The sequence below is a fragment of the Larus michahellis genome, chromosome 15 (genome assembly GCF_964199755.1).
Source record: "Larus michahellis chromosome 15, bLarMic1.1, whole genome shotgun sequence".
Taxonomy (NCBI): Eukaryota; Metazoa; Chordata; class Aves; order Charadriiformes; family Laridae; genus Larus; species Larus michahellis.
In genome coordinates this window covers 7,800,646-7,828,229 of record NC_133910.1, presented here as the reverse complement: position 1 = coordinate 7,828,229, position 27,584 = coordinate 7,800,646, and the positions used below count along the sequence as shown (strand labels likewise).

The 27,584-nt window shown below is 51.4% G+C and overlaps 1 protein-coding gene and 1 long non-coding RNA gene across 7 annotated transcripts; one reads left to right on the top strand and one right to left on the bottom strand.

Annotated features, from left to right (window-relative positions):
* Positions 1-96: 96 nt before the first annotated feature.
* On the top strand, positions 97-27,085 carry SH3GLB2 (SH3 domain containing GRB2 like, endophilin B2). Of its 6 annotated transcripts, XM_074608563.1 has the most exons (12): positions 114-551; positions 8,696-8,837; positions 9,185-9,313; positions 10,547-10,680; positions 11,162-11,254; positions 15,434-15,496; positions 19,934-19,957; positions 22,865-22,954; positions 23,462-23,562; positions 24,042-24,056; positions 24,690-24,951; positions 25,621-27,085. In XM_074608563.1, exons 1-12 carry the CDS (start codon positions 489-491, stop codon positions 25,726-25,728), a joined length of 1,224 nt encoding a protein of 407 aa, XP_074464664.1. In that variant the 5' UTR covers positions 114-488; the 3' UTR covers positions 25,729-27,085. The 6 variants fall into 6 exon arrangements, with proteins under 6 accessions (XP_074464667.1, XP_074464669.1, XP_074464664.1 ...); XM_074608565.1 differs by lacking the exon at positions 15,434-15,496; XM_074608564.1 differs by lacking the exon at positions 24,042-24,056.
* LOC141751549 (uncharacterized) lies at positions 690-18,751 on the bottom strand. Its single transcript, XR_012590022.1, has 3 exons — positions 18,653-18,751; positions 5,631-5,781; positions 690-1,519 (listed from the first exon to the last, which is right to left on the bottom strand). It is a non-coding gene; the product is annotated as an uncharacterized LOC141751549 (long non-coding RNA).
* Positions 27,086-27,584: the final 499 nt, after the last annotated feature.

Genomic DNA, 27,584 nt, shown 5'->3' with positions numbered 1-27,584 from the left:
GCGGCGGGGCAGGGCCAACGCCCCTCCCCCGGACACCCTTCCAGCCAATGAGAGCGGCGGGCTGCTCGCCGGCCCACCAATCGGGGCGCTTTTCCCGGGCCCGGCCGGAGGATGCGGCGGCGAGTGCGGCTGAGCGGCGAGGGGAAGGGGCGGTGCGAGCGCCCATTCGGTGGCGGCTGACGGCTCCCCCCGTGCTTAAAGGGGCCGCGCCCGCCGCCCGCGCCCCCACCGCCCGAAGCGCTCCCCAGGAAGGCCAGACCCGCCCCCGCCGGCTGTCAGTAGGGCTCGGCGCTCCCCTTCCGCCGCCGCGTCGCCATCCCGCCCGGCTTGGCACTGGGAGGCCGCGCGGGTGACACAGGGCCCTTTTAAGAGGCCGTGGGGCGGCTGGAGGAGGGCATCGATCGGCGCTATAAAGGGCGTGCGTGCGGCGGCCGCGGTGACAGCGGGGGCGCGGCGCGGCGGTGGTGGTGGCGGCTCCCGGTGCCGCCATGGATTTCAACGTGAAGAAGCTGGCGTCGGACGCGGGGGTCTTCTTCTCCCGCGCCATGCAGGTGAGGCGGGGCGGGCCGCAGCGCGTCGCCATGGCAACGGCGCCCTCCTCAGGGGCCGGGGGGGACACGGATCGGGCCTGGCCGGGGCCCCCCCGGGCCTTCCCGGTGCCTGGGACCCGCCGGTTGAGGCTACAGCGGAGCCAGGGAGGTTTTTCACCAGCCCGAGGGAGGCTGGAGAATGAGTTTGGACCGGGTCTGCTTGGCTGAGCCACGGCCCCAGGAGCGGCCACCTCTGGGCGCTGGGTGCTCCGAGCAGTGCTGAATGACCCCCAGCAGGAGCTAAGCCAAACCACAGCGCTGCTGAGGTGAGGGCTAATACGGTCCAGAGGTGCTTCTAACTAATATGTTGATGGGGGAAGAGGGATATGGAGAGGACATTTCTTGCCGAATCTTTGTTGTTTTTGAAGAAAAACTTATCCTGTGAACAGTAGTTTCCCCAGACCCATGGGGGAACTGTTCCGTTTGCAAGGGAGATGTGGTAGAAGTGGCCTTGCAGACGGTCTGCACTTCAGTCCCTCGGGACATCAGGTGCCAGTAGCTCCCAGGCCCTGACAAATCACAGTCCTGTTAAAGTGATGGGAGGGAGCTGCTGAGACTGAGCAGGCGGCATCCCTGTAGTCTAACATGGCATCAGGACTGTCTTTCGCAAACTTGAGGTTAGGAGCTGCTTGGGGATGCAGTGACCCCCTGGAGCTATGGAGTGAAGAAACCCATGAGGAGCAAAGCGTGCTGCAGGTGGTGAGATGTGGCTGCTGAGTCTGTCCATTTCTTGGGCATAACAGCTGGAAAACCGCTCCCGGTTGGGCAAGAGAGGAGGGAGGCAAGTAGAGAAGTCCAGCTAGTGACTCTGGGACAGAGCTCGTTGTTCTACCTATTATGTAGGAGTTGATAAACAAACAGAGCAGTGCTGTCTTGTTCCAAACCTTCTGTAGAGTGGAGTAATTCTGGCTTTTTTAGGAGCTGGTCTCCTGTAAACAGATATCACCTCCTGTAACTGTGCCAATGAGTCATATGTTATGAAAAAGAGAGATATTAACTACAGGTGCAAAATAAGGAGCAGATGGAAAGCTTAAAGATGCTGTTCTCATGCAAATGACCTTGGTAGCAGAAGAAAGGAAGAAAAGCTGTAAAGAAATCTTATGTTTAGAAGTCTTATTGTAAGTCTCTGATAAGTGGTTTTTAGCTTCAAGGCGTAGGAAGGAGACAGGCATGGGAACAGTGTCTGCACACAGCTATTCTAGAGCAAGGAGGCGTTTATAAATAGTGGCTTCTGCCTGCTACACCTACTTCACATAATCTTGCATATGAATATTCATATGACTAATTGCAGTAGTAATTTCTTGAAACAAAATGGGCACTGCTACTTGTGGACAGCATGCAGGTGTTTGTGTAAGGAGGGGAGACTGGAAGGAAATGGATTGCTGAGGCTGAAAACAACCTCCTGAAGTCTAATTGCTGAGGAAATAGGCCTATTTAGGCTTTCCCCATAGAGTCCTGCTGCTAGTGTGGGTGAACATTGCCCGATCCCCACCAAGAGCCAGAAATGACAGCTGAGGTCTGCTGTTGGCAACGAGGATTGGGTTTGTAGCACTCTAGCACGGCAGATCTTCCAGGAGGGGAATAAGACCTGCCTAGAATAAGCTCAGTTTTTCTCTAGTATTGGAGATCCTTTCTTTGGCTCCAGGCATTTAACAAAGTGATGTTTTACTGGAACTGCAGCAACTGGGAGATAAATGGACTGGCCATTATGTGCTGTGCCACTCAGACAGCATTAGCTATTGCTGTCTGGCTGAGATGTCTGGCCAACACACGAGAGCTTAACTTGAACTGGAAGAAGGGCTGTAGCATTGCTCAGGAGGTGGGGAAGGAGGCAGAGCACGGTCAGCACACCACCTCTGGGGTGGCTTCCCTGAGGCTTAGGGCAGGAGCTGTCCTCGTTTGAAACCTGTCAAATACAACCTAACGTAGGTGCTGGCTGAAGGATTTTGGACTAGGCTTGACCTTGCGCATGACCAAAAAAAAAAACCTCAAACAACCAGTCCCTTTATTTGGCTTTTCCTAGTTCAGGCACCAGTTAGCAGGACTCCTACCTGAGGAGAACCTAGGCAGCTTGAAGGGCTTGTGTACTCCTGGGTGGGCAACCCTGTACCTGTGTCCAGCACGAACAGGACAAATGTGGCTGTGAGAAAGAAGCTGTATAAGCATAACTGTCTTGTCAGGCTTGTGTACATGGCTCCCTGACCAGGCAGTGCCCTGCAACCTTCATGGCATCTCTTATGTTCTTTGGAAAAACAAAACAGGTAGCATAAGTAGATAAAGTAGAGGAGGGAGGTAGTGGTGGTCATCACTATTGCCCTGGGAGTGGGAAACAAGCTTAAGCTTGCAGCTGCAAGGATAAAGAGCTTTTGTAGGATTCAGCATCCCACTCGACAATGTACTGTATTGACACTTGCACCACCAGTCACAGCCATCGAGTAAGCATCCTCAGAGGGGATGCAGCACATAGCCCCTAACAGCTGCACCTGCAGGCAGACTTCAAACAGGTCATGTTCTTCCATATTCACTGAAGGAGAATAAGGCCTTTGTCTTTGATCAGCTGCATCTTCCAGTTACCGGTGAGCGGGTATGATCCCAAACCTCTGCAGAGGAAGCTATGGTAAAAGCTCCAGCTTCCCTACAGAACTGGCATCTCTCCTTCCAAAGCTAACACATTGGATGCCTCTGTTCTAGCCATGCTCTGCCAGGGATGTCTGGAAATAATTGTAGGTGTCTGTCTTTTGTCAGTTTTGATGTAAACTGACTCTGGGTGAAATTGTCCAAGCGTTGAGTACAGCTTTTGGGTGCTTATTCCACTGTTAATGTAATTACTACTAGCAGCTAGGGGTTGACTTACTCTATCTTAAAGGCCTTGAAGAAAGACAGACTCCCCCATCTCTCTTAACTCTGGTGATAAAATAGACTTTTCCCCTCTGCTTGCTGACCTTACTGGGGTTGATACCTTGGTTGCCAGACACCTTAAAAGTCAAGAGAACAGGAGGTGACTTAAGAAAAGGGTTTTGAAGGCAGAGGTATGGGCCAGAGCCCATTTCCATTTGAAACACACCTACAAGTCCATGAGGGCAGTATTTTTTCCTCTCTTAAATTCCTTGCTCATGAGTTAACCAAGCTGTCCTGTTAATGGCTTCCTTCTGTCCTCTAGCACAGTTTTGCTTGGCTCAGAGCCTTGCTTTCCTGACTCCTGGTGACCAAATACTTGAAGCATACTCTGTATCTGGTCCAGAGCTGTTGAGATTCAGGTAGTTTTTAGATGCTGAGTAAGTGGCTATGGCTTCTCTCCTAATGTAACACTGTACAAGGTGGGAGATTGATTGCCAGAACTGATTCCGTCTTGCCTCTGATAACCAAAAAAGCAAATGTTACAGTAGCCTGGGCATTATGAAGCTTTTCAGAGGCTTTGGAAAATCCATCAGCAGGTGCAGGAGACTATTCCTGGTTTAAGACTCCTGGCTCTGCTTTGATCTCTGTGATTTAAGGTGGAAAGTCATAAGTAATGTCCAACTGGAAAAACCGGGGACCCTGCAAGTGGTATAAGGGCCCAAACTCTGCCACCAGATCCTCTGCCAGGGGGCTGCAGCTACCCTGTCCGAGCTCACAGCATACAGACCTGGGCCAGCTGGAGGGAGAGGGATGGAAAAATCACACAAGCCTGGAAGAGACACAAGTCAACTTGTGCTGCGTTGTGCAAAACCGCTGTGGTGTTGGCATAACTCAGTGGGAGCACTGGGATTCTATTCCCCTCACTTTAAAGGGGAGAAAAGATGCTAATGCTTTCAGCAAGGAAAACAACACGTGCTATTTTAAAGCCTAAACTTGATGGCCTTAAGTCTCTAGGGCTGTAAGCACAGCCTTTTTTGATATTGTAGCTGTAGTGCCGGGGGACCCATCCAGCTCAGCTCTGACATCCTGACATCCCAGTAGTGTACCTACCAAGTCTCTTGGGGAAAGGGGCTTTTTCTCCCAAGCTGTGGATGCAGACAGCTGCCCTAACTGCAGTCCTGCATAGTCTTTCTGCTTTCGGGCCTGTCACCCAAGTGCTGCTGTCCTGATGTGTCAGCCTGCTTGCCCACACGGACCCTGATAATGCATCTAGCGTTCCTGCTGGCCAGCCAAGCCTCCCAGAGGAAACCCAACCTTTGGCTGAATTATTGATGCCCTGGAATGCAGCACGACTCTCCTCTTCCTGGAGAGCGAGAGTGGCACTCAACAAAAGGCTGCCCTGCATTATTAATCACCTCATTGACTTCCCTGCACAAAGAAGGGACTGGTGCTCAGCTGGATCAGCTGCAGGGACGCTTCCTGCAGGACAGGATCAGTGGAGCCTCTCAGCACCATGACCTGGCATGTGATCCCAAGATGCAGATCCTGGAATTGGTTCAGGGTGGGACCGTTGACCCAGCCATCAGATTCTAAAAAACAAATGGGAGTAATTCTGTCACAGCAGGGTGAAGGAGCTTAAGGTTCTCCCCAGGCATTGCAATTGCACGTGCTCTGTCTGCGCTGACTCTCTCCCAGGTGGATATTCACCAAGCCTGTAGGTCAACTTGATACAGCCAAATAAGGCTCCCATTTGTGGCAGTCTGGAGTATTTGGTGCTGCAAAAGACACCAATGCCTCTAGTCCAGGAGCAGCAAGACACAAAATATTTTTAATCTGTCTTTTTACATTCAGGAGGCGTGAGTGTATGATCAACTCATCTGTTCTCCTGCATCTCTTGGCCTCACAGTAAAATCTTATGCTTGTTCAATGGGAAGGCAAAAATAATGAAATTTCTGTAAGTGTTATGAAAACAAATTCCTGGGAACAGAAGCCCTTTATGGAGGAGTTCTGCTTGAAATGCTTGAGTAGCCAGACTTCATAAACTGCTATTGTTCTGCCCTGCTTTCCACTGGGGACGCTGACTTGGGCAGCCAGTTAAGAGGGGATCAGCAGCTGAGACCTGTTGCCACCTGAAAGCTCAGATCTCCACTTGCACCAGACATAAGAAAGAACCAGCTCATAGGATAAGGCGGTGTAACTTACCTCTAATCTCCTTCACTGGCTGTGCTTCTGTGAGAAGCCTCATCTGATCTCACTGCAAGTTGCTCCTGCAAGAGGTGGTCCCGCTCTCCTTTGCACCTGATGGTGGCAGGTTCCCAGTAGTGCTGTGAGTTGGGCGAGTTCTCTGATCTGCCTGAAAAGTCATGTTAGAGGTCAAGTTGAGCTGGATCAGTGACTCCCCATGTACAGACAAGGAGGCAGAAGTGTGCTGGAGGGGAGGAAAAGCAACCCTCAATGAAGTGGTACCAGCTGCCCCAAGGCTGTGCCTGGGTCTGGACTTTGCAGCGTAGCTGCCTTCTGGGCAGGGGGGAGGGAGACACTGAGGGAATTAAGTGTAAATGGAGTAACAGCCTCCCAGCATGTGAGCTACAGCCTCCCATGCCCTTGCACCCACTTTATGATGTTCATGTCCTGCTTTCCAATGCTGAAAGAAAGCCTGAATAGGAGATTGTTTTCTGACCTGACCCTTTGGAGCCACAGGCTGTGACTGAGATTTCCTGCCCATCCTCCCCTTCTGGCATAGCCTAGGCTTCCAGTGATCGTGGTGCGTGTCCTCAGCCCTCTTGCTGACTTGCAAGACAAACAGCTTGGTTCTTATCTCAATTCAGGCACTAAAGTTTCTGAGTCCTGGCTGCTCCCTGGCCAAGTGCTGTGCAAATGACACACATTATTCCTCTGCACTGGGTGAAGGGGTGGGTTACAGAAAACAGCTGCAAAGGACATTGATGTTTGGAGATGCCGCTTGTGAATATAGCAAAGGACCCCACAGCCAGAGTGATTCAAGAGGCTGGCAGTAGCACTGTGGAGATGCTGGAGGGCTTCAGCAGTGATCTGACTCTGCAGCAATGCTGTAAGAAGCTGACTGAATTCAGCTGATAAGAAACTGGGTTTAGGCTTGACAGCTTCAGGGCAGACGCTGGTGCAGGAGAGTGTAAATTGCAGGAAGAAGAGCTAAACTTGAAAGTGAAATGAGATCTCAAAAAGCTGCCTGGGAGAGGGGGGCGAGGAAGACTGTTATGCTTGCATCAAAGAGTCTTGGCTTGTTTAAGAAAGCTCTTAAACAGATGACTCAAGAATTTGTGCCAAATACCTGGGAAGCCCCAGTTTGCTGCATGGCAGTGACTCAGCCCAGCCTGGCAGAGTCTGAAAACAGCCCTGGGCTTCCAACAGTGACAGAGCCTCAGCCGCTCACGCATGTCTGATGCTCGTGTGCATCCCCCAAAGGCAGTCATGGACATTAGGTACAAAGCAATACAAACACCTTCTCACTTTGAATCTGCTCTTAGCCATGTCCAGCAATAGCCAGGGGTCCATGGCAAGACTGAGCTGAAAATGACTGTCAGTAACCGGGGGCTTCTGGTGCTGAGGAAGAGACTAGTGAAGCGATCCCTGGTCATGCATGGCTGCGACTCCTGTGTCCCCACTGGGCTTCAGGAGGGAACATGGCTGCCCTTGCAGTTCGGTATCTGTCACCACCAACATCAGGCTAAACAGTTCAGTGGCTCTAGCTTGCCCAAACAGGTCACTGTGTAAACATACCTGCAGGGCTTGTATATCTCGGACATCTAGTAGCATTTGCACACGGCTGGTAACAGGACTCCTAATGGCTGTTTGCCTGCCTCGAATGCTGGTTCTGGGCTTGCTCCTTATCTCACTTTGTTCCCAGCATTGTACTGGATGCGAGCACAGCTGGGGGCACTGGGCAGCCATAGGAACAGAGCTTGCCAGAAAGCCTTTCGGGAGGGGCAGCAGACACCAGACCAAGACCCGAGGAAGAGGTCATCTTGGCCCATCTAGAGTTGAGCTCTGGGACAGGGGAGGGGAGAGGAGAAGGTAAAAGTGGCAGATTAGACAGGAGCTGTGTTTCATCTAGGAGTTTTAGCCAGGCTTTCATCTCTTGGCACCTAACTGTACCAGGTATTTTACTGCACCATGTCCTGATAACAATGGCACCAAAGGTCAGCAACAAGGGCTAAAAGGACAGCTGCAGCCTCTGTAGGATCCCAAGTGGCATAGCTGTCTAGAGGGTCCTTTTAGTATGGTCCAACAAGATGCTAGTTCCATCAAGAGCAGGAAATTGTGCTTGGCCAACTTCACTGAGAGGACTGAATGGGAAATGGGGATGGGATGAGAGGGAGTGAGCTCTTCTCTCAGAAATCCCCCCAAGAAAGCAATGGGGGGTGTCCAGGCCATCTGATGCTGCACTTCTAGACTGACAAATCTTGCTTGTCAGATGTCACTGCGCAGTGTGAAGATACTGAAGACTTGCACAGCCTGCTTTTCCCTGCTGCTCATCTTAAACTTAAAAGGAATCACAGAGGGAGAGTCCATTGCCAGTATGAATCTGAGTGCTGCGAGAAGTCAGGCACCGTTATATTTCTCTCAATACCCTGCTTCAGAGTGTGTCCTAGAGGAAGAGTCACTTGCTGGATGCATTTTTATCTAAATCCTGAGTTTGAGCTTCCTTAAACATCAGTTGGTAGCTCACTGCCAGCAAGGCAGGAGGCAGCGCTCAGACACTGTCAGTCCGATGGCTGTTGGAGGGCACTCACAAGCCCTGTAGCAAAACCAATGCTGTATACATGCTTGTCTAATAAGATGAGAAGAAAGCATGATTTGTGAGGTGGTAGTGGCATTCCTGATCCCACTGGGTTTGCAGGACACGGTTAGGAGGAGGTGAAGGGAATTGGCATCTTGCCTCCCCTGAAGGATGTGTATTGCTCTCCTGCATGAAGCACTGGAAGCCAATGCACATTCAAATAGATTCCTCACAATTAGAGTATTTTTGTACCAGACCTTATTAAGCAATACTTATTCCAGAACACCTCTGAAACCTGGGCTCTATTTTAAGCTAAATGTTCTACTCTTAGACAAACTTTTGCCCTCTTCCCCTGGCAACAAAGAATGACACCTCGAAGGCCCTTTAGCTCTAACCGAAGATGAATACATGAGACAGAATAAGCCTTAGTGTCTCTTAATAGCTCTATAGCACAGTATAATTTTGCTTTAGTATAACAGACCTTCTAATGACTACATCCTTCCTGCAGTTTACTGAAGAAAAGTTGGGCCAGGCTGAGAAGACTGAACTAGACGCCCACTTTGAAAACCTTCTGGCCAGGGCAGACTGCACAAAGAACTGGACAGAGAAGATCTTGCGTCAGACTGAAGTTCTGCTGCAGCCAAACCCTAGTAAGTCCAGGTTCTTCTAGTGCTTAACGGACAAATATCCCTTGCAGCTCAGTGTTAATAGATGCCCTCTGGCAAAGATCCCTGTTCCATTGAGTTTGTGGGGGTTGGAAGGAACCTATCTTTGCAGGGCCTGTCCTTCCTTCCCAATGTAGCTGAGAGATGACTGGCTGCTGCCCTACACAGCCTGGCAGTGCTCCTGAGGGCTGGGGAAGGGACACCTTCTCCTGGTGCTGGTGCTTGCTGTCCACTGCATTGAGGGCTGCATGGGTGGGCTACCTTGAATGCCAGTTTCAGGGACCCCTCCTTCATCCTCCGTCTTGTAACTGCTGGTGGCATCCTCATTCCAGGTGCCAGAGTAGAAGAATTCCTCTATGAGAAGCTTGACCGGAAGGTGCCTTCCCGGGTCACCAACGGGGAGCTGCTGGCACAGTACATGACAGAAGCAGCTAATGACTTTGGGCCAGGGACACCTTATGGTAAGTCAGCCTGGCTAATTAAAAAGCCCTGGGACTCATACCTTCCTAAGAGAATATCCACATTACTGTTTTGGGTTAAGACACTGGCAGCATGCCTCTTGAAGGGGGTAGGGTGGCCTGCTTCCCTTGTGGCAACCTGCCTATTAGTGTGTCAAAGCTGAGGCCAGAGAAGGGTCTTCTCTAGCACAGAAACGAACAGCCCATCTGGAGTAGGAAGTCAGTCTCACTCCATGGTAAAGCATCCTCCATGCTGTGGGGGAAGAAAGGGGGCAGGAGTGTCCCCATTCCTTATACAGTCCTCAAGTCTGGCAGAGCTAGAGAAGAAACACACAGATCCAGGGTAGCTAGTGGAACTGGTTATAGGACGCAGAAACTGCTCTGTGCTATTTCTATGGCTTTCTAAATTCGCCTGGACAGGAAGTTGCGGTGGATGGCTTTAGCTTTGTCCAGTTTGAGTACACATTTAGTCTAAGGTGGTATCTAGTTGCGCAGAGTTTCTCTAGACTCTGAACAGGAGAACCATCCTTTAACTGTGTCCTGCAAGTGGAGGGTGGAAATCCTTCTCCAGCAGAAAGAGAACAGGAAAACAGACTCCGGAAAGTTGGTGCTTTGCTACAAGCCTCAACGGGCCCCTTCCTGACCACACAGTACATCTTTCTGCTCTTAAATCCTAACAGTTGGCCTTTCCTGGGGAAATGTTGGGCTTCTTTAAGCAGCAGACCTGCACAGAAGCACAGCCTTAACTTCCAGCTGTCCTTGCCTCTGCCATGATCTTTGTTACTGCTCTCTGAATCAATAGTTGTTCAATAGCGAGTCCTGTTACAGGCAGAACAGCTGTAACTGCATCTATAGCCAACACTGCCTAATCAACTCGTTTTTTTCTGGTCTGGTGCTTTTTAATTTGCTGCTCTGTTCCTGTGCCTCGGTTTTATGAGACAAACAAAGATCATTCTGCGCAAGCAGGTATGGCAGTAAAAGGACATCAGTGGAATAAGTGCCTCAGATAGATAAGATCAAAGCTGCAGTGGGAGCAGCTGAGAAGAGGCCTCAAGCTAAAAGCAGATTGTAGTTAGGACTGAAGCTGGTGTGGTATGGGCATGGTCACCTCATCCAGGCAGGGTACACTGTGCCTTTGTCCCCCAAAACTGGAGTCTAGTAGCTCTGTCTGAGTTGGCTGAAGCCAACACATTGTTAATTGGTTTCTCCTGGCACTGAAGGCTCCTGTTATTGCAGGGAAGACCTTAATAAAAGTTGGAGAGACTCAAAGGCGCTTAGGTGCAGCAGAACGGGACTTCATCCACTCTGCCTCCCTCAACTTCCTGACTCCACTGCGCAACTTCCTGGAAGGGGATTGGCGAACCATATCTGTAAGTATGGTGGCAGGGAAGGGGAAGCTTGTCCTGTCACCAGAGACAAGGAGGGCAGGGGGAGAGGAAGACAGTGCTGAAAGAATTCATTTTCCTTCCCTATTGAGAAAGGAGGACTCCATACCTCTCCCCTCAAAGAATGCAAGGATAGGGAAATACCAATCCTAGATCTGCTCAGGGCTCCCTCTGCAGCAGAGTAGGATTGCCAATTGATGGGCATGAGGAAGGTAACTCCTTTCCTGACTCCTGCAGTTAGTGGGCACCAGCCACCCATAGGCTGCCCTGTTTCCAGAAGGTTAGCCTGTATCCCTGGCAGCCAGGCTCAAAACTCTTGCTAATGAGATGAACATAGCACCTGCTTCTTTCTCACTAGCACTTTTTGTTAAGGAAATAAATTTGATTCCTAGATGGTACCTTGTCCCTTTCCCTCCCCAACAGTTCTTAAGCAGTTTGCTCTTACCCCATTTTCTGTCCCTTCCAGAAAGAGCGGAGGATCCTGCAGAACCGCCGCCTGGATCTGGATGCCTGCAAAGCCAGGTTGAAGAAAGCTAAAGCTGCCGAGGCAAAAGCAGCGGTAATTTTTTCCCCGATTTCCCTCACTGTCCTTCTAGCCCCAGGGCTTGGCTCACATGAGCAATGCCATATGCTCTCTGGACAAAAATTAGGCTGCCCTACTATGTCCTGGCTCTGGCAGGCATGGGTGGGAGTATTTCGTGTCTGGTATGCAAGGGAACTGGGACTAGGAGCCATGCGCCCGTTCCTCAGATGTGATGTCCTCCCATGGAGGAGCTGTTGAAAAAAATAGTTCTGAGCTTCCAAAGTCTGGAAACATCTACCTGACTGATGGATGATTTGCGCTAGTAACTAAAAGGCCGCTTCTTCTGAAGACTTGCTAAGTTTCCTGGGGGATCTCAAAGCAAGCCAAGAGAGAGCTGAGCTGGGAGGTGCACGAGGGAAAAGCATGCTGGGGCTCTGCAGCAATCCCAAGCTTTCAGACTAGTTAGGATCCTGCCAACACAGTCTTTCCCAGACAGGAGTGCTGGGGGCGCCTGTAAGAGGTGGCTGTGGTCGGGCTGGCTACCAAAAGGCCCTTCCTTCAGCCTCTCTATTCACTTCATTCACGGTGCTGCCTAGTTACAGGATAGTCTTGCCCTCTGGCTTTGGGGAAATCATGGCAAGTAAACTAGCAAAGCTCCCAGGTCAGAGGAGTGCAGAAGGGACTGGTAAGTCAGCCAGTGTCCCGGTCTGCAGGCCTGAGCAATGGGACAACTGCTTCAAAGTGCTTGTCTGAGGCTGATGACCTGTCAGCTCAGGGTGCTCCCTGGGCCTGAGGCATCTCCTGGAACCGGACTCTCCCTGGGCAGAGGCAGTGTGGCAGGGAGGATGTAGCTGGGCACTGATGGGTTCCCTGGAGGGCCTTGTTGAAGGAGATTGCCATCCTGTAGTGCTCTGGCTGTAAGGACAAGGACTTGCCAAGTTCTGCTTCTAGCCTGGGGCCAGGAGCTCAACTAGAAAACATACGCAGTCAGAATAGGCAGGGATCCTTGTCGCTCAGTCTCTGGGACACACTGGGATACCAGCCCAGGAGCCCTGCCATGAGCTCATTTTCTAGCCATCTGCTCAGCTGGGCCTCTGGCCTTGCAGCTCCCTGGGTGGCCAGTTCCCAGGTGTTTTCCCTTTTCTCCAGCTCTAACTGCATACATGCCATATGGGGAAGCTGTGCTATGCTCAGCAGGCCCCATCAGCAGGTCTAATGGAGTGCTCAGTCCTATGCAGGAAAGCCCTGAACAAAGCTTTGGTTGAACAAAAGCAATAGCTGCCCTTTTAAAAAAGCCACCTGTCATCAGTGAGGTCACCCAGATCCACTGAAGGTAACTTCAGGGATCCCTGATTCCCCTTCTGGAGGGGATGGTGCCCCCAGTCTTAGTGGGAAGTGGTGGCCATTGCTTCATCTTAAGCTTAAATCAGAGCAGGAATTCAGATACCTCCTGTGCTTCCTCCCTTCCCACCCTCTTTACCTTGCTTCCTACATGAAGTGATCCCAAGGCCTCTCACCTGCACACAGACCCTTGGGTGAGGGACTTCCCTGTAGCCAGAAAAGCTTGCTTTCCCACTGGAACCGCAGGGGTGGGATGCCCCAGGTGGGATGCAGAGCCAGTCTAGGCTTTCCAGGGTGTTTGCCCCAAGCCATGTTTCAGCCCATCGGCTTCTTTGAAACAGAGATCAGAGAACAGGGAACAGCCTCAGCTGCTGTTGTGGGCACCCATCTCTTACCCAGCTTAGCTTAAAGGTGGGGGTCCCTGGCCTTAGGGCTCTGGGCGCCTCACTGGCTACTAGAGGACAAGGCGCAGGCTCCCAGCATGGGGCGGGGAGAGAACTGCTGCCTCTGCTCAAGGTGTGTTAACTCATTAGACCACAACGTACCCTGTAATGTGCCTGGAGTCCTGTGTCACACCTCTCCATCCAAGCTGGCCTAAAGTATCCCACCCCTCCCAGCTCACCCCTCTCTTGCTGCTCTTCCCCTTTGTAGTGCCAACTTGTGTTCCCACAGCTTCTGTCTCATGACTGACCTGCCAAGCGCGCTGCTGCCCAGACCTGTGAGCCGCTGTGGAGTGTCTGGGCTTGTGCATTTCCCTCGGACTTCGTGCTTTGTCCTTCCTGTTGATGCTGTTTTGTTTACTAACCTTTTTGTTCTGTTTCTTTGTAATTTGCTCAGTGTGAGGGAGATGTGAGTATTGACTGTGCTAACAGTGCTGTGATTTATTTTTTTTTCTTTAACACCTCTCATTGTCTCTTTCCCATTTTAAATGAAAATTCATGTCTCCCTTGTCCCGTTGGGACTGGCCCTGGAGCATGTCCTGAGCGTGGTCAGGGCTGTGGCTGCCTGGGGAAAGTGCCCCAGAAAGTTGGGAGTGTCTGTCGGCTGCCCGCAGCCCCTCTGGAGCATGCACTCTGTTCCATCAATGCTGCTTGCAAGCAGTGCTCAAGAGAGGCAAGGGCTCCCCTAAAGACCCCTCAGGCTCCTCCAGCTACAGGCAGGAGGAGGTCAGGTTGGGTGGCAAGACCCTCTCCTGGAAGGGAAGCAGTCCGGAGACAATGACAGGCAGGTTGATCTGGCTGTGGTGCTGTTCTGTTCTCCAGGCTCCAGGGCTCTGCCCGTTTTCCCTATTACAGGAGTGGGAGGGAGGTGGGTCCCTTTTGACCACTGCTTGCAAATACAACTTGTCCATGCATAGGAGTGCAAGAGGAGCTTGCCTCCTTCATCCCACGTGCTGTGACTAATTTTGGGACTATCTGGAGACCAGAGAATGGGAGGAGAGGTTTCTTCAGTTGCTCTTATCTTTAAAAGAAAAAAAAAAAACAAACAACAACCCGCTAATAAGTTATTGCTGTGAAATATCTCCTCTCCCCACAGGGAGGAGTCAAGCACAGTTGCTGTGCTGGCCTCAAACCTCACTGGTGCATTTTTCTCCCTATATTCAGGTTTTAATTGTAATAGGAATCACTCCTCCCTATTCCTTCCTCCAGCCATCTCCAAAACTCCTAGACGGTTTAAAAAAAACAAACTCTTGTTGGGATTGCCTGGCTGCTCTTCCACACACTGGTCACTCACTCCAGCAGGCTGCTTGGGGCCCAGCAAACCGGGTCAGCGTGTGTAAGTAGATCTGCAAAGAGATTAACCTGTGAGAGGAAATGTGGGGCCTGAGAGGATTAACAACGTAGGTGGGTTACAGCTGGATTGTGCGCCAGCCTTTCACACCAACTCACTGCGTAGTAGAGCGTGGCCAGGAGGATGCCCTGATCCCTCACACTGGTGTGATGGTCCCGCTGTAAGGTAGACGGTTGGCTTATCTCTTTGGGTGATGCTACAGCCAAAGACCATCCTAGGAGGAGGCCTAGTTTTAGGTTAGCTGAACAGAGAGACTGAGTTCTGTGATGGTTAGTGAGCCCACATCTGTGTGGGGTGGACTGGATCCCTTGCACTCCCAATGAGGAAAACCTCCAGAGCACTTAAGTCTTCCTGTCCCAGAGCAGAGGTTTAGCTATGGAGAAAGTGGCTTGGAAGTTTTATGACCTCTGGGCTGAAAACTCATACACTGCCTTTGACAGCAGACTATAGACTAGGTCTGCTTTAGCTAAGCCATTCCCCTTACTGGATATAGCAGATCGGAGTCTGCTAGGAGAAAACATGCCCAGAGGCTTGGTGAGAATAAGAACAAGTAGATGTGTTTCTTTAAAAGGCACCGTGAAAAGGATGCTCTGATGCTAGTGCATATGCCTACTTCAAGGACAAGGCCCTGTCCAAGGACACTTCTAGGACCGCAGGTGGGAAGGAAGGTCCTGCCCACTGGACTGAGCCAACATGAGCAACCTGCTGGCTGTGAGGGAATGGGAAATGCATTTGAGATTGTGCCATCTCATCTCCACTCCAACTGGCCACTGTATGAGCGGATAGCTGTAAGTACAGGCAGAGTTTCTAACAGCAGGAACATCTGCTGGTCAAGTACTGGGTGTGACTGCATGAGCCAGTCCACCTCCTCTTACACAAGCCTGGCTTCCACCTGGGGAGAGCTTCCATGCACCACTGTCCAGGCTGTTGGGAGACCTTCATCCTGACATCCCATAAGAATTTGAACTAACTGACCAGCAGAGACAGGGAAAAAACACTAGTCCCTTCTTCCATCCGTTGCCCAACTGACTCCTATCGACTCTCCTGCGTGACTTGTACATGAAACTCTATTCCCCCCACTAGGCTGTGCCTGACTTTCAGGAGACTAGACCTCGTAATTACGTTCTCTCCGCCAGCGCATCAGCGGTAAGATTGCCTCCTCCTAGATGTTGCCTCTCCAACCTCTTCCTGCCCCTCTCTGTTCACCTGACTTAAACTCAGACCTAGTGCTCTGCTGTTTTCAACATTTTAATGTGACATGGGCTGCCCAGGGTTCCTCCGATTCAACCTTAAGGATGGAGATCACCCCTGTGGGGGTGCATGGTCAGGGTCTGGCACTTTTGCTGCTTGGTTTGCTTTCCAGTTTCCCTGCCAATCCATTTCCACACTTCCAGTGGGAATCGTCTGGCTGTTTTTTATTGCTAGTGAAGCAATTGAAAGGAAAAAACCTCAAAGCCTTTCTGGATGGTTCCAGCAGTACACTGGCAATGTCACATGTGTGACTGCCTGATCAGTACTGTGGTGTCAGTGCTCTGAGACTTTGTAGCTGGTCAAAGAGAAGCAAAGGTGGAGGAATCCCTCTGCCAGCCATCGTGTCAGTAATGCAGTGGGCTGACAGTGCAGGCTTGTCTATTCTGCAAACAGAGATCAATTTTTTTCCTTTCATCTTGGGGCCTGTCTGTTGGTGGCTGTTACACAGTCAGATGCGCTGGGGGTGGGTGAAGAGCCCGTTGCATCTCTACTGTGTTGCACTGAGTTGTTGTCAAACAATTGACTTTCCGTGCTGTGTTCATGGCTCCCCATTGCACAATGTCACATTTCTCGTTAAAATGTTGAAAACTGATCATCTTGCTTCCTAAATAGAATTCAGAACAACACTGATGCCTGTTAATAGAATAATTTGGGAGTAGGAGGGCTGGGGAGCAGGACCTGTAAGTATGAAAAAGGACAGCCCCACCTTCTAGCAAACAAAAAGTCATAGAAAAAAGCTGGATTTGATTAATGCGTAACCCATCCCATTTGGAGAAAGATGTATGTCTGAGCTGGTAGCATCAGTGTTAGTTCCCAGGGGGATCTGTCCTGACCTTCTTGGAGAGTGATGCTGGGATCAGAAATAGCGTTGCACAATAGCTAGAAGCACAAAAGCTAGAAGACCCGGTGATGAGGCTCCTTAGGAAAAGGCAGATACTGGTGGTGCTGTAGCAGTTGCTCAGTCTCCATCTCTCCTAACACAACAACTCACAGTGAGCCTGCGGCTCTGGCTTCTCCCTTGGAAAGGTCTGTTCCAAGGACAGCGCAATAATGGACTAAAACTGAGCTTTAGGAGAACCAGAGGAGAGAAACTGGGCTTTCCCTGTCTTTGAATAGCCCTTATTGGACCAGGGTATCCCGATCACTCTCTGGGGCTTTCTAAAGCAGACCTGAAGGCAAGCATTTGCATAACACGCATTAGCATCTTGCAGAGCGCCCAAATGCTCAGGTGAACATGTCTAGTCATCACTGAACTGCAAGCTGATCTGCTTTTGCCGTATTGCAAAGCTGTTCTGGGGAGCAGATGCCAAGCACAGTAACATGACAGGAGAACAGATTTTGGGGCAGTTTTAGCCCACAGGTGGCCAAGATGTGCCAGGGTGGACTAGTTCAGTGGTCCCTCCTCAGACCTCTCCTGGAGAAGCTCTGACAGCAGTGATGATGGTATGGGACAGTTAGAGCAGGGCTTTAGGAGGCTGACTTGCTCTAGGTACGCAGCCAGCATTGACCTTGATCACTTAGTCATGTTTGATGGTTACACAGCAGGGCCTGCTACCAGGAGGACCTGTAGGAAACCTGCTGGCCTAGCCAGCAGTGATCCTTGTGGCTCCCAAAACTGTTTCAGAGGTTGCATCTGATGGTTGAAGTGCCACCTGAAGTCCAGCTGCACTAGCAGGGGTGATTTGAATAACGATTGGCATCTCTAGTTAGCAAACTATGGGCTAAGCCCAGACTGCTCCCCAGCTCCACGCAGGCAGGACTGCTTTGCAGCAAGCTCTCTAATCCCAGCATTCGCCCCGAGGGGTCAGGCGTTGCAGCAAGGTAGGAGCTCTTCATGCTGTTGCTCTGCTTTTCTTCCAGGCCAGAATCCTTGTGCTACTTTAGTCTTAGTGTGTACCGACAGCATAGAGCAGTGGTTGCTGCTCACCTTGCTGTTGAGCTCTGCTCCCTTCTGGAAGAAGGGATTGCTTATGCCCAGGTAACAACTTCATCTTACAGGTGAGCAAACAGGTCAGCTCTCTCCTGGACCATATGCCCTCAGCAGGGCTCCAATTTGGATTCTAAATTTATGCTGGTGGCTTTTTTTTTTTTTTTGAGAGGTGGATAACATGGGGCTTTTATTTTTTTTCCCCTTCCATAACAGGAGGGCTTAGATGGAATTAGATCCACCTGGAGACAAGGACCTCCCTTGTTTTGTAGGAGTTGGAGGCTGAGGAGCCATTTCTCCTCTCTCCCACACTGACCTTTTGTTTTTGTGTAAGAAGGTGTATGTAGGCCGTGTAAGCCTAAATATCCCTTTCTCTCAGACCCTGCCACTTGCTGTGTGCTGTACTCCTAGGAATGATTCCAAGAAAAACATATTGAGTACCTGAAAGAGGGTTCTTCTGGCTTGAACTGGGGGGGAGGAAGACAGGTGTAGATCCTGGCTTTTCTGGCTCCCTGAGCTGTCTGAAACGCTTCTGACTAGAGACACATTGTGCCTTGCCTTAGCCCAGGGACAGATCGGGGCAAAGCTGGGCTGCCCCAGAGCACTGCAGGGTCAGAGCTGAAGATTGCACAGCAAGGCCAACAGAAGAGAAACAAATCTGGCTACGAATTCAGAATTGCAATGATGAAATGGGCCCAAAATGGCTTAAGTACTGTCTACAGTGTCTAAGTAGGAAGACGTGTGGCCAGAGTGAGAGCTTCCCATTGCCCCTATAGTAAACCTTACTCCAAAAACACGATGGTGTGCTGACAGAGGCCTTGTGCCAGAGCAGCAGTTCAGGCTAGGACCTGCTTCTCAGCCGCCTATGAGGATCTTCCCACCACCTGCCTTCCTTCTCTTAGACTGAGAAGGGGAAAGGGCTTGTGTCCCCACGCATAGCTGAAATTGCCCAGGCCTCATTTGAACCAGTTTCTGATTTGCAGTAACAAAACATCCACCTAAAGGTCAGAGAAAACACACAGCCTCGGTACGCTGAGCACCACACAGGGACAGCCTGCGATTTTAAGGGGACCAGCTACAGTAACTCTACTCAAGTAAGAAGAGATGCCAATCAGGCTACATACCATGGAACAGGAGCTGAGCTGCAGGCCAGGGGACAGAAGCTGGAACAGGAGCAGGCAGCAAGCCAAGGAGCTGGCACGACACCTTCCTGCTTCAGCCTTTCAGCAGTGCAGGCAGCTCCTGCAGGTGCTCCTTATATTGCCTGGTGAAGTTGTCTCTGCACCTGGGGCTGCCACAGCCCACCTGAGAGCAGTTGCTGGTGAGCAAACCTCAGCAAGGTTCAGCTGGGAGACCCTGGGTCTAAACAGAGAGTGTTCTCCCTCTGACACCACAGCATCCAGCATGGGGCTTCCAGGTGCCTGCAGCGTAGGTTCAGCAGTGCTGTGGTGAACTTCCCTGAACTGCAAAGGTGACATCAGAGAGTGAAGCTGGGAACTTCAGAAACCACCTCCCCCTGGCCCCACTGATTCAGGGTGCTGGTGGCAGGCTGGTGTGGTTCCAGTTGATTTCTCTTCATGTTACCAGGGCTGAGGGAGTAGTTGTCTGCTGAGGAAAGGCCAAGCCAAGAACCTCTGGGAAGGATCAATGTGTTTTTTCTCCCTCTTCTCTCCCTTTCCCATTGCTGTGCGTGACTTGTTGTCAATTGTTTCATGTCCTGGAGCCAGATCCCAGCAAGCAGCTGGCAGTGTTGTGCTGCCCCAAGTGTGCCCCTGGGGGTGAGGAGAGTAGGAAAGAGTAGAGTGATGTTTTGCCTGGCTCAAAAGCAGCATCCAGCCATTGCTTCCTCCTTGCTGTAGCTAAACGTGCCTGCCGGTAGTGCAGCCTGGCTGGGTAATGATCCCGTTAGCCTGGGATCTCTAGACCAGTGGGTGAGGAACACTGTCCTCTGTCTGGCTTGAGCTCACGGCGGCTCCTAGGCCCTATTTGTGGGCTCGAGCAGCTTACTTGCCTCTCCACCATCCTAAAAGAAGGGCTCTCCTTCAACACCAGCCTCTGCAGCCTTCAGCAAAGTAAAACCCTTGCTGTTCAGAGGGCTCTGCTGCTTTAATTCTTTTCTTCCTGGAGCCCAATGAATGCAGTTGCTGTAACAGCCCTGGCAGGGAGCAGAGCTGCTAGCTCTGGTGACATGGACTTGCTCTCCCATTGTGAAACTGAGCTGGAGGGTGCAAGAATGAGGGCTAGGGGCATCAGTCTGGCGGCTGCTGCTGGGTGAAGGGCTAGCGTGTCCCCGGAGTTGGCCTGCTGTGTCCACGGAGCGTCCTTGGCCAATTGGTGTTAATGCCGAGTGCTTCTCGACGTCTCCAACACTGATCTCCTTTCCTGTTGCTCTGTGGCCCCTACAGCTTTGGAGCGACGAGGTGGAAAAAGTAAGTACCCAGCTGAGATCGTGCTCAAACCTTCTGGGTGGTGTTTAGGGGGTGGGGGTGCTGTGAACTCCTTCCTGCCTATGTCCCTGCACACGTGCAGGGGAGGATCAGTGGGATGTTGCTGTTGTCACCCCAGTCCTGATCCTGCAGCTGTATGGTTGAGTGCGACTCCGACAGTGGCTTGGGAAGAGCCTGCCCCGTGGGCCAGTTGGCTGTACCTAGTGTGAGAGACTTCCTAGGCAAACCAGGCGTATGTGAAGAGACACCTCTGAGCGCCCTGCACTGGTGTCACCGGAGCAGAGGTGATGCGCTGTGACGTGATTCAGCTCTGCTCCTGTGGCAAAGGCCCTGCCTGCTCCAATTTTGCATGTGCCGTGCATTAGCCTCTAGTAGCCCCTTACCTGCATGTTCTGGGGTCCAAGCAGCAGCTCTGAGCAGAGCTGAAGCAAGGACAGAGGGTTTCCCCATGAACAGCCTCAGCTGTTGGAGGGAACAGCTCTGTCAGGAGGCAGGGTGGGAGGTTTGGAGCCTGTCATGGAGTTGACTCTGTCTGGGTGAGCTGCACTTACCCTTCTGAGCAGATCCATGGAGGCAAAGTCCCAGATCTCATTTATTTTCTGGGTTCCCTAACGGGAGTGTGACTCGTCCATGAAGATGGATGGAGGGCTGCTAGTGGACTGGAGACCAGGGTGAGCTCTGGGTGGAGCTCCAGCATGGTATGGAGCTTCCAGAGACACCTTTTGGGATCCCATTGCCTTTCATACCTCAGACACCCCCCAGCAGATGTTAGCCTGAACTGCAAGGTGGTAGAATGGCACGTTCCTGCATGCTGTGCATGATAGCAACACTTACTGCCTCTAAATGCACCGTCAGAGCAGACTGGCTGTTTTTGAACCAGCTCATCCTGGGCTTTAAATCCTTCAGTCCCTCAAACAGATAAGCTGACTGCGGTCAGCTGTAAGCATGCAAGGCCCTGTCCCTCTATCTTTGGTCTGTCCTGGTTGGATAGACCAAGATATGTCAGTAAACTTCAAAGTTCTCTGCGTCTTGGAGAAGCACAAGACTGGAAGGGACCTCCCAGGTCACAGTCCAGTGCTGGCTTCGTGGGAAACTACAGCCCGCAACTGCTCCGAGCCAGCAGGGAGAGGCAATGGGTCAAATCCCAGGCGGTGCCAAATGGAGCTGTGTCTGTCTGTCACAAGTTTCAAATAGCTCTGCCACCACCTCAGCTCACTGGAGCAGGAATCTGCAAGGCATCGCACTGGTATTTCCTGTAATATCCTCCTTCTCCTTTAAATAATCCCTTTCATACAGAGGATGCAAGAAAATAGATCAGCTGTAGCTTAAAATAGACAAATCTGATTAAAAGACAGTCAAAGCGTTTCTTTGTTCTAGTCTAGCTGTACAACAGTACCGGTAACGCTGGTACCAGATGAGGGATGTGATGGCCCACGGCAGCAGCTCCAGCTTGCCCTGCTGAGAAGGCTGGGTCTCCTCCGGGGTGACCCCGCTCAGAAACACCAGCGTTGTGGCCTCTGCTCCGAGACTGTCAGCCTGTCTGGATTAGCTCTCTGGGGTCAATTCCAGACAAGTCGTTCCTGTACCGGAACATTCAGGGCATTTCCAAAGCAGCAAAAGGAGCTCTGGCGCAGAACTGGTGCCATGCAGGAACCGCCGCACCCCGGCAGGCACCCCTCCGATTGCTGCACCCTCCTGGAGAAGGGGAAGAGGACACGGAACCCGCACTCCTCTCCTTCCAGCAAGCTGTAGCTGAGTGGACATCGCTCTTCTGTGCTATTGGTCACAGCACATCCTGAGGGAGCTGGCATGTTCCGCTTGGCGTTAAGGAGCAAGGCGTGCTAGAGAGAGCCAGTGTGCCCGCTTGTCACCCCTTTCCCTCTGGCAGCGGGGAGGGGGGGCAGGCACCAGAGCACCTGACTGCTCCACCGCTTCTGGAGCTCTTCTCCTTGCAAGGATCCACCCGGGTATTCTGGAACTGTGAAACTGCCCTAGTGTAAATAACGCTGTTTGCTGGTGGGGGAGAGATGTTCTGTCTGTTTGGTAAACAGCGTCTCCAGTATCAGGCAGTCTCTGAATCCCCAATGGCTGCTGCATAGCTGCCGTTTATTAACCGCTGTTTAGTTCCTCCTAGCTCAAAATAAGTAACTAGCTTAAAAGGAGAGGCTTGCGTAGAAGTTTCATAGGAATGGTCATCTCCGTTGCAGAGAGATGCAGTCAAGTAACAGCAATTTGGTAAATGCTCCCTGGCCTCGGCCTCTGTTCTGGGATGAGAAAAAGGATACTGGCAAAAGATCACACTTCTGCAGAGGAACGTAGGGAGGCTGTCACGTTCCGGTGCCTCTAGGCTCAGAGCGGGGGTTAACAGAGCTGCACAGCTGTATTTTGCAGCAGACTCAGGGGCTGCTGACCACGGGCACCGTCCTGTTTCCAGTGTTACCTTTGCAGGGGACAGACGCTGATGAGCAGCATTGGCTGTCCAGCTCTGAGTCCTACAAAAGGTAATAAAAGGACGGGTGATGGCATGGGACTGGCTTCCCACAATCCTTGAGATTAACAAAGCTTCTCCATCTTCATGTGCTGGTCTTGTTGGAGTAGGAGCTTCCTAGCTTGATGCATCAGTCTTGAGCTGCCATTCCGTGACCTGCAGTGATCCAGTGCAGGATCAAGCGGGAATTGAGCTGAAATACAGCCAGAGGCCTCTGGGATCCTCATCCAGGGTGTCTTGTGCCTGATGTTCCGTGTTGCAGGTGCACGTGGATCCTACTGAGCCAACAGCACACTTGTCTCAGTGCCAAAAGGGGGGTTGGTGGAGGAGGTGGGTGTTGGAAGAGGCAGAGCAGGGGTCCTTGCCTTGTGCCGCCTTGAACACCCCGTGCTGTTTTACAGGCAGAGCACGAGCTGAGGCTCACGCAGACCGAGTTTGATCGACAGGCAGAGGTGACACGTCTCCTGCTGGAGGGGATCAGCAGCACACATGTGAGTCTTCCTAGGTAACTGGGGGTGACAGGGACTACAGAGACTCTTGGCTCCTTTCTCAAAGATTGCTGAGAGGGTGCGAGAGCCCTGCACTGGGAGCAGAGGTAGAAGAGGTCATAAATTTGGAGGCTACAGCAACATCCCCATAAAATCTGGAATGTTCAAACTAAAACCGTAATGAAGCATGAGCAGGCAGTGACACTGTGACACCTGCAGTTCTGCAGTCCTCAAAATGCTTCTGAGCCCGAAAAGCCTTGTTCTTCCCTCACTAGAGCTGTGGAGGAGACGCATGGGTAGAGCGCCAGGAGCAGCCTCCTCTCTGGGATCACCCTTGGGCCTATGCAACGTTCCCAAACCAAACAAATGAGTGTATTCAAGCCAACCAAGTAACTCTCTTAAATACTGGCCTGCACAAGTCTGATTCCCATGGGGGGACGTCGCAGCTGCAGGGAGAGGGTTCCTGTGCCTGGCACCCAACTCACAGACTCATGGTCCTTCTCCCTCCAGGTGAATCATCTTCGCTGTCTCCATGAGTTTGTGGAGTCTCAGACCAACTACTATGCTCAGTGTTACCAATACATGCTGGACCTGCAGAAGCAACTGGGCAGGTGAGATAAGAGACTGCTTTAACTTCTCTAAGGGTTACTCATCTGGCTACCTTCAGGCGTCCTTCCCCACCCCACGTTATAATGTTGGGTAGAAGTTTTAAAGCCCCCTCCAACCCCTGACAGAGCTTCTGAGCTTATAGAACGGTGACCAATCCCAGCGGGAGTGCTTTTAGAGCAGGCTTTGCCATTGGATTTGTCTGGGTTTTATACATTCATCTCAAAGCACGATGGCCGTGAGAGTTTGAATGTTCTTCCTCTAAATTAGTTAAGTCGCATGGGAGACAAATTCCTGTTGCCAAGCAGCGAGCCTCAGCTGCAGCAGTAACGGATTCTGTGCTGTGGGTGCACATCCCGTGGGCGCGGACGGGGCTGGTTTGTCTGTTAACCTGTCACACCGGCACGGCGGCCTGACCCGGGAGGGGCTGTTCCCGCTGCACGGTCACTCACTACTCCTGTTCTGTTCTTTTCCATGCTTGCAGCTCCAAAGGAGAAATGTAAGTAAGATGTTGCATGGGACTGGCTCTAAGATCTTGCCACCTCAGCCAGATTCTGGAGTCTCTGCAGACTCCCTGCAAAGGCCAGCAAGGGCCAGAGCTGTGCCCCTTCAGTGCAGAGGGGACTATCTATAAAACGAGACCGAGCTCCATTACTGTCTCTCTCTAGAGAGCCCAGAAAGCCTGGGAGCCTCCAATTTGGCATCCAGTTTGACAGCAACAATGAGTGTCCCTTTCCTGAAGAACTCGCAGACTAAACGGGTAACACGGACCATGTGAGAGCAGGGCAAGGACACAGCACAATGGCCCCAGTAAAACAGGTGCAGAGCCAAGAACAGCACCCGCCCAGACCCCCTCTGGTGCCACGCTTCAGCCTCGCGCTCTGCCAGTTGGGTGCCAGTCCTGTAGCAGGACACTGCTATCAAACAAGCAGACAAATATTACTTGTCGCAGTCTCAGCACCGGAGAGCTGAGTGCATTTCCTCACTCAAAGGCCAGCGTAGATACATTACAGCTGTTAAACTCCTGAGCATGATCTCTGCAGTGTGACTACTGAAAGAGCTGGTCCTTGGTTCCCCGTACTAGAGCCTCGCTGAACTCCGCTTTTTTTTTTTTCCCCCCCTCTTCTGTAAGATTTTCGGGCACATTCGTAGGCAACACAGAATCCACATCTCCCCCAGCTGCTACCTCTCCTCCAGCTGTTGCTGCTGCCACACTCCCTGCTGTGCCTACTATTCCAGTTGTGCCCACGATTGTTGGGGTGCCTAATACCGTGGCAGAGAGTGTACTGAACCCGAACGAAGTCAAGCCTCCTGCCAGCGGGACACGGAAGGCCAGAGTCCTCTATGATTATGAAGCAGCTGACAGCACTGAGCTGGCACTTCTTGCGGATGAGGTTGGTAACTTTTCTTTGAGTTGAATTTTGCTATAACTGTTAGCAGCCCATTTTGTGCTCAGCAAGGTCTTGGTTATTTTTCCTGCCCCTAAAGCCCCTGGTTTATGGAACTGCTAATAGAATCTTCCCCTTGTATCCGCAACTAGTATCCACTGAGTTGCAGTGAGCTTGTGCTCACGGCCATTTGCTGTTTAAGAACGTCACACCAATAACTCTTCTACTCCCATTGGAGTCCAGCTGTACCCAGCTCACAAAATACTCCAATACTTGGCATCTTCACCCTGACCCTCAAACACAGCTACCTTCTCCGAGAGCAGTGGGATAAGCTCCTGGCTGGAGGCCTAGGCTAATCATGCTCAGAAAAAAAGAAAATTCAGCAAGTTGCAAACTCTTTTGTTGACTAGGCTGAACTTTTGTATTCAGCAGGGATGACATAGCAATATCATGCAAAAATACCCTAAGTCAGTTTGGAGACTGGAAAGGCAGCAGGAACAGCACTGGGCAGATTTCTGTAGATTTTCCGTTAAAGCTGCAGAAAGCTCCGGGGAAAGGGCACAGATGCCGGCTAAATGAACTTCAGCAATTATTGTTCTTCAGGCCCCATCTGACTGAAGTTCTTGGCCCTGTCTGCAGAGTAAAGTCCTGTCTAATGCTGTCCTCTCTCCCCAGATGATCACTGTGTACAGCCTGCCAGGCATGGATCCAGACTGGCTCATAGGGGAAAGAGGGAACCAGAAAGGGAAAGTTCCTGTCACTTACTTGGAACTGTTAAGTTAAATGTCTCCAGGAAGAAGAATGTACAAGCAGATTGCACCCCTCATCTCCTGGCACTTCTAATGCGGATTTCTTCATCCGAGACCATCGCTCTCTTCAGGGTTGACACTCCATTGCTAATACGGGAATTGTGGGAAAGAAGTGGTAAAACTGTTACAGTAAGGTTTTGGGAAAGGGCTGATGGCACCCAAGACTGAATTTGTTAACTACCAGTGCAGCCTGCTTTGAGGTTAGTCTTGATGGCGCGAGATTCCTGGATTTCTTTTTTCTACCCTACCTTGTCTTGTCTATCGCAGTGGCTTTCCCAGGGCCGGCACGCTGTCCCCCCAGCGCTGCTCACCGAGGTTCGGTTTCACTCCCCTTGTGTCTGCTGTGGGTTCGTGCCTGTCTGCCCCTCCCGTCCTCCTCCCTCCTCCTCCGCAGTAGAATTGCCTGTCAGACCATCAAGCATTCCAGTGGGGAGGTGTCCCACACAAACCCTCTGACACGTTCTAGCTCTTAAGGCAAGGAAGCTGAATTCAAGAATTAAGAGCCTGTTAAACCCACCCACTTTACTCACCTGTGGGAGACCGGTAACACAGGGCTCGCCCAGAGCCACGCTTGCTGTCGTGGTGCCTGATGGCTTCAATCTAGAACTGTCCTCTGAAGCTGGAAGGAAATTTCTTTGTGAAATAGGGCCTGTATGTCGGAAAACCAAACCTCAGTGCAAGGGACCATGCATCTTGCTTGCATTTCCTCTGAGAAACTGCTCTTGGACTGCAAAGAGTTTACAAGCCTTTTTACAAGCTTTGCTCCCTGTGTTAATTGTCCAGGCTTTTCTTTCAGTGTGTCTGTCCCAGGCATGTTTTAGCCTGACTTTATTTTCACCCTCAATCACCGATTTAACTAATGCTTCCCCTCCCGTCTCAGCAGTGAACAGACTTGGTGCAGCCCCGCACAGCCAGGGATAGTCCCCCTTGCTGGTGTCTCCACCGAGGAGCTATTCTTGGCCATACACACACGAAACAATCCAGGCTGCCCTTGGTGGAGGCGGGGGTTTAGCCCAAAGGGAGTGCTCGGGTGTGTACGGCACTTAATCCTATAATGAGCTTTTTGGCTAGAGCTCGCCTAAAGGCCTTCCGCTGCTGTGTAACTAGTTTTCCACTCGAGCCGGATGGAAGAGAAACTCACCTGCACCAGGCTCTCTGTTCGCTCCCTTCCCCTCGGTATGTCAGAACTACCTTTGCTTGTTTATTGATCTTTTGCACTTTCCCCAACGGTATCGTGACCACTCTAATGTAACAGGGCACTGAGCACCTGTCTATGTAGGGCTCATGGTTTTCAGCACTTATTTGCCAATAAACAAACTGCCTGACCTCCTGCCTCAGCGTCTTGTGTGGCTTCAGGGCTGCCCTTGCTCTCCAGCCACGCGACTGCAGGGACAAGCAGCGCTGGCAGGAGGCAGCTCAGGGGCCGCTCTGCTATTCCAGGCTTGGAAGCCAGGTGTAAAAGCAAAACAAAGCTGCTCGCCCTTCCTGTCCCTGCTGAAACTGTCACCGTGCCTTATGGTTGTTAATGTCTTGCAGTCCCTTTCCCAGATGACACATCTCAGTTGTACTACAGATTGAGGAACTCTAAGAAACAACAGCTCCTCCTTAACCTGAAGCAGAAGTAGAGCAGCAGCATGACTTCAGCTGCTGAGAGACTGGGAATGCTACTCTAGATCTAACAGACTTCTGTTGTTGTTATGGAAACTAGATCTGCTGCTAATCTAAAATCTAAAGCCTTGTCCCTAGCACCCAGCTTGGAAAGAACTCCTGGGAAAAGCAGGTGTTGAAACGCTCTGCAGCGTAGCAACAGCACTCAGTTTTTCTAGTTAA

Excerpts from the sequence above, each read along its gene's own strand:
- SH3GLB2 (XM_074608563.1), top strand. The coding sequence starts at position 489 with ATGGATTTCAACGTGAAGAAGCTGGCGTCGGACGCGGGGGTCTTCTTC. Across the intron at positions 552-8,695 it reads TCTTCTCCCGCGCCATGCAG|TTTACTGAAGAAAAGTTGGG; the intron begins GTGAGGCGGGGC and ends TCCTTCCTGCAG. Across the intron at positions 10,681-11,161 it reads GGGATTGGCGAACCATATCT|AAAGAGCGGAGGATCCTGCA; the intron begins GTAAGTATGGTG and ends TGTCCCTTCCAG.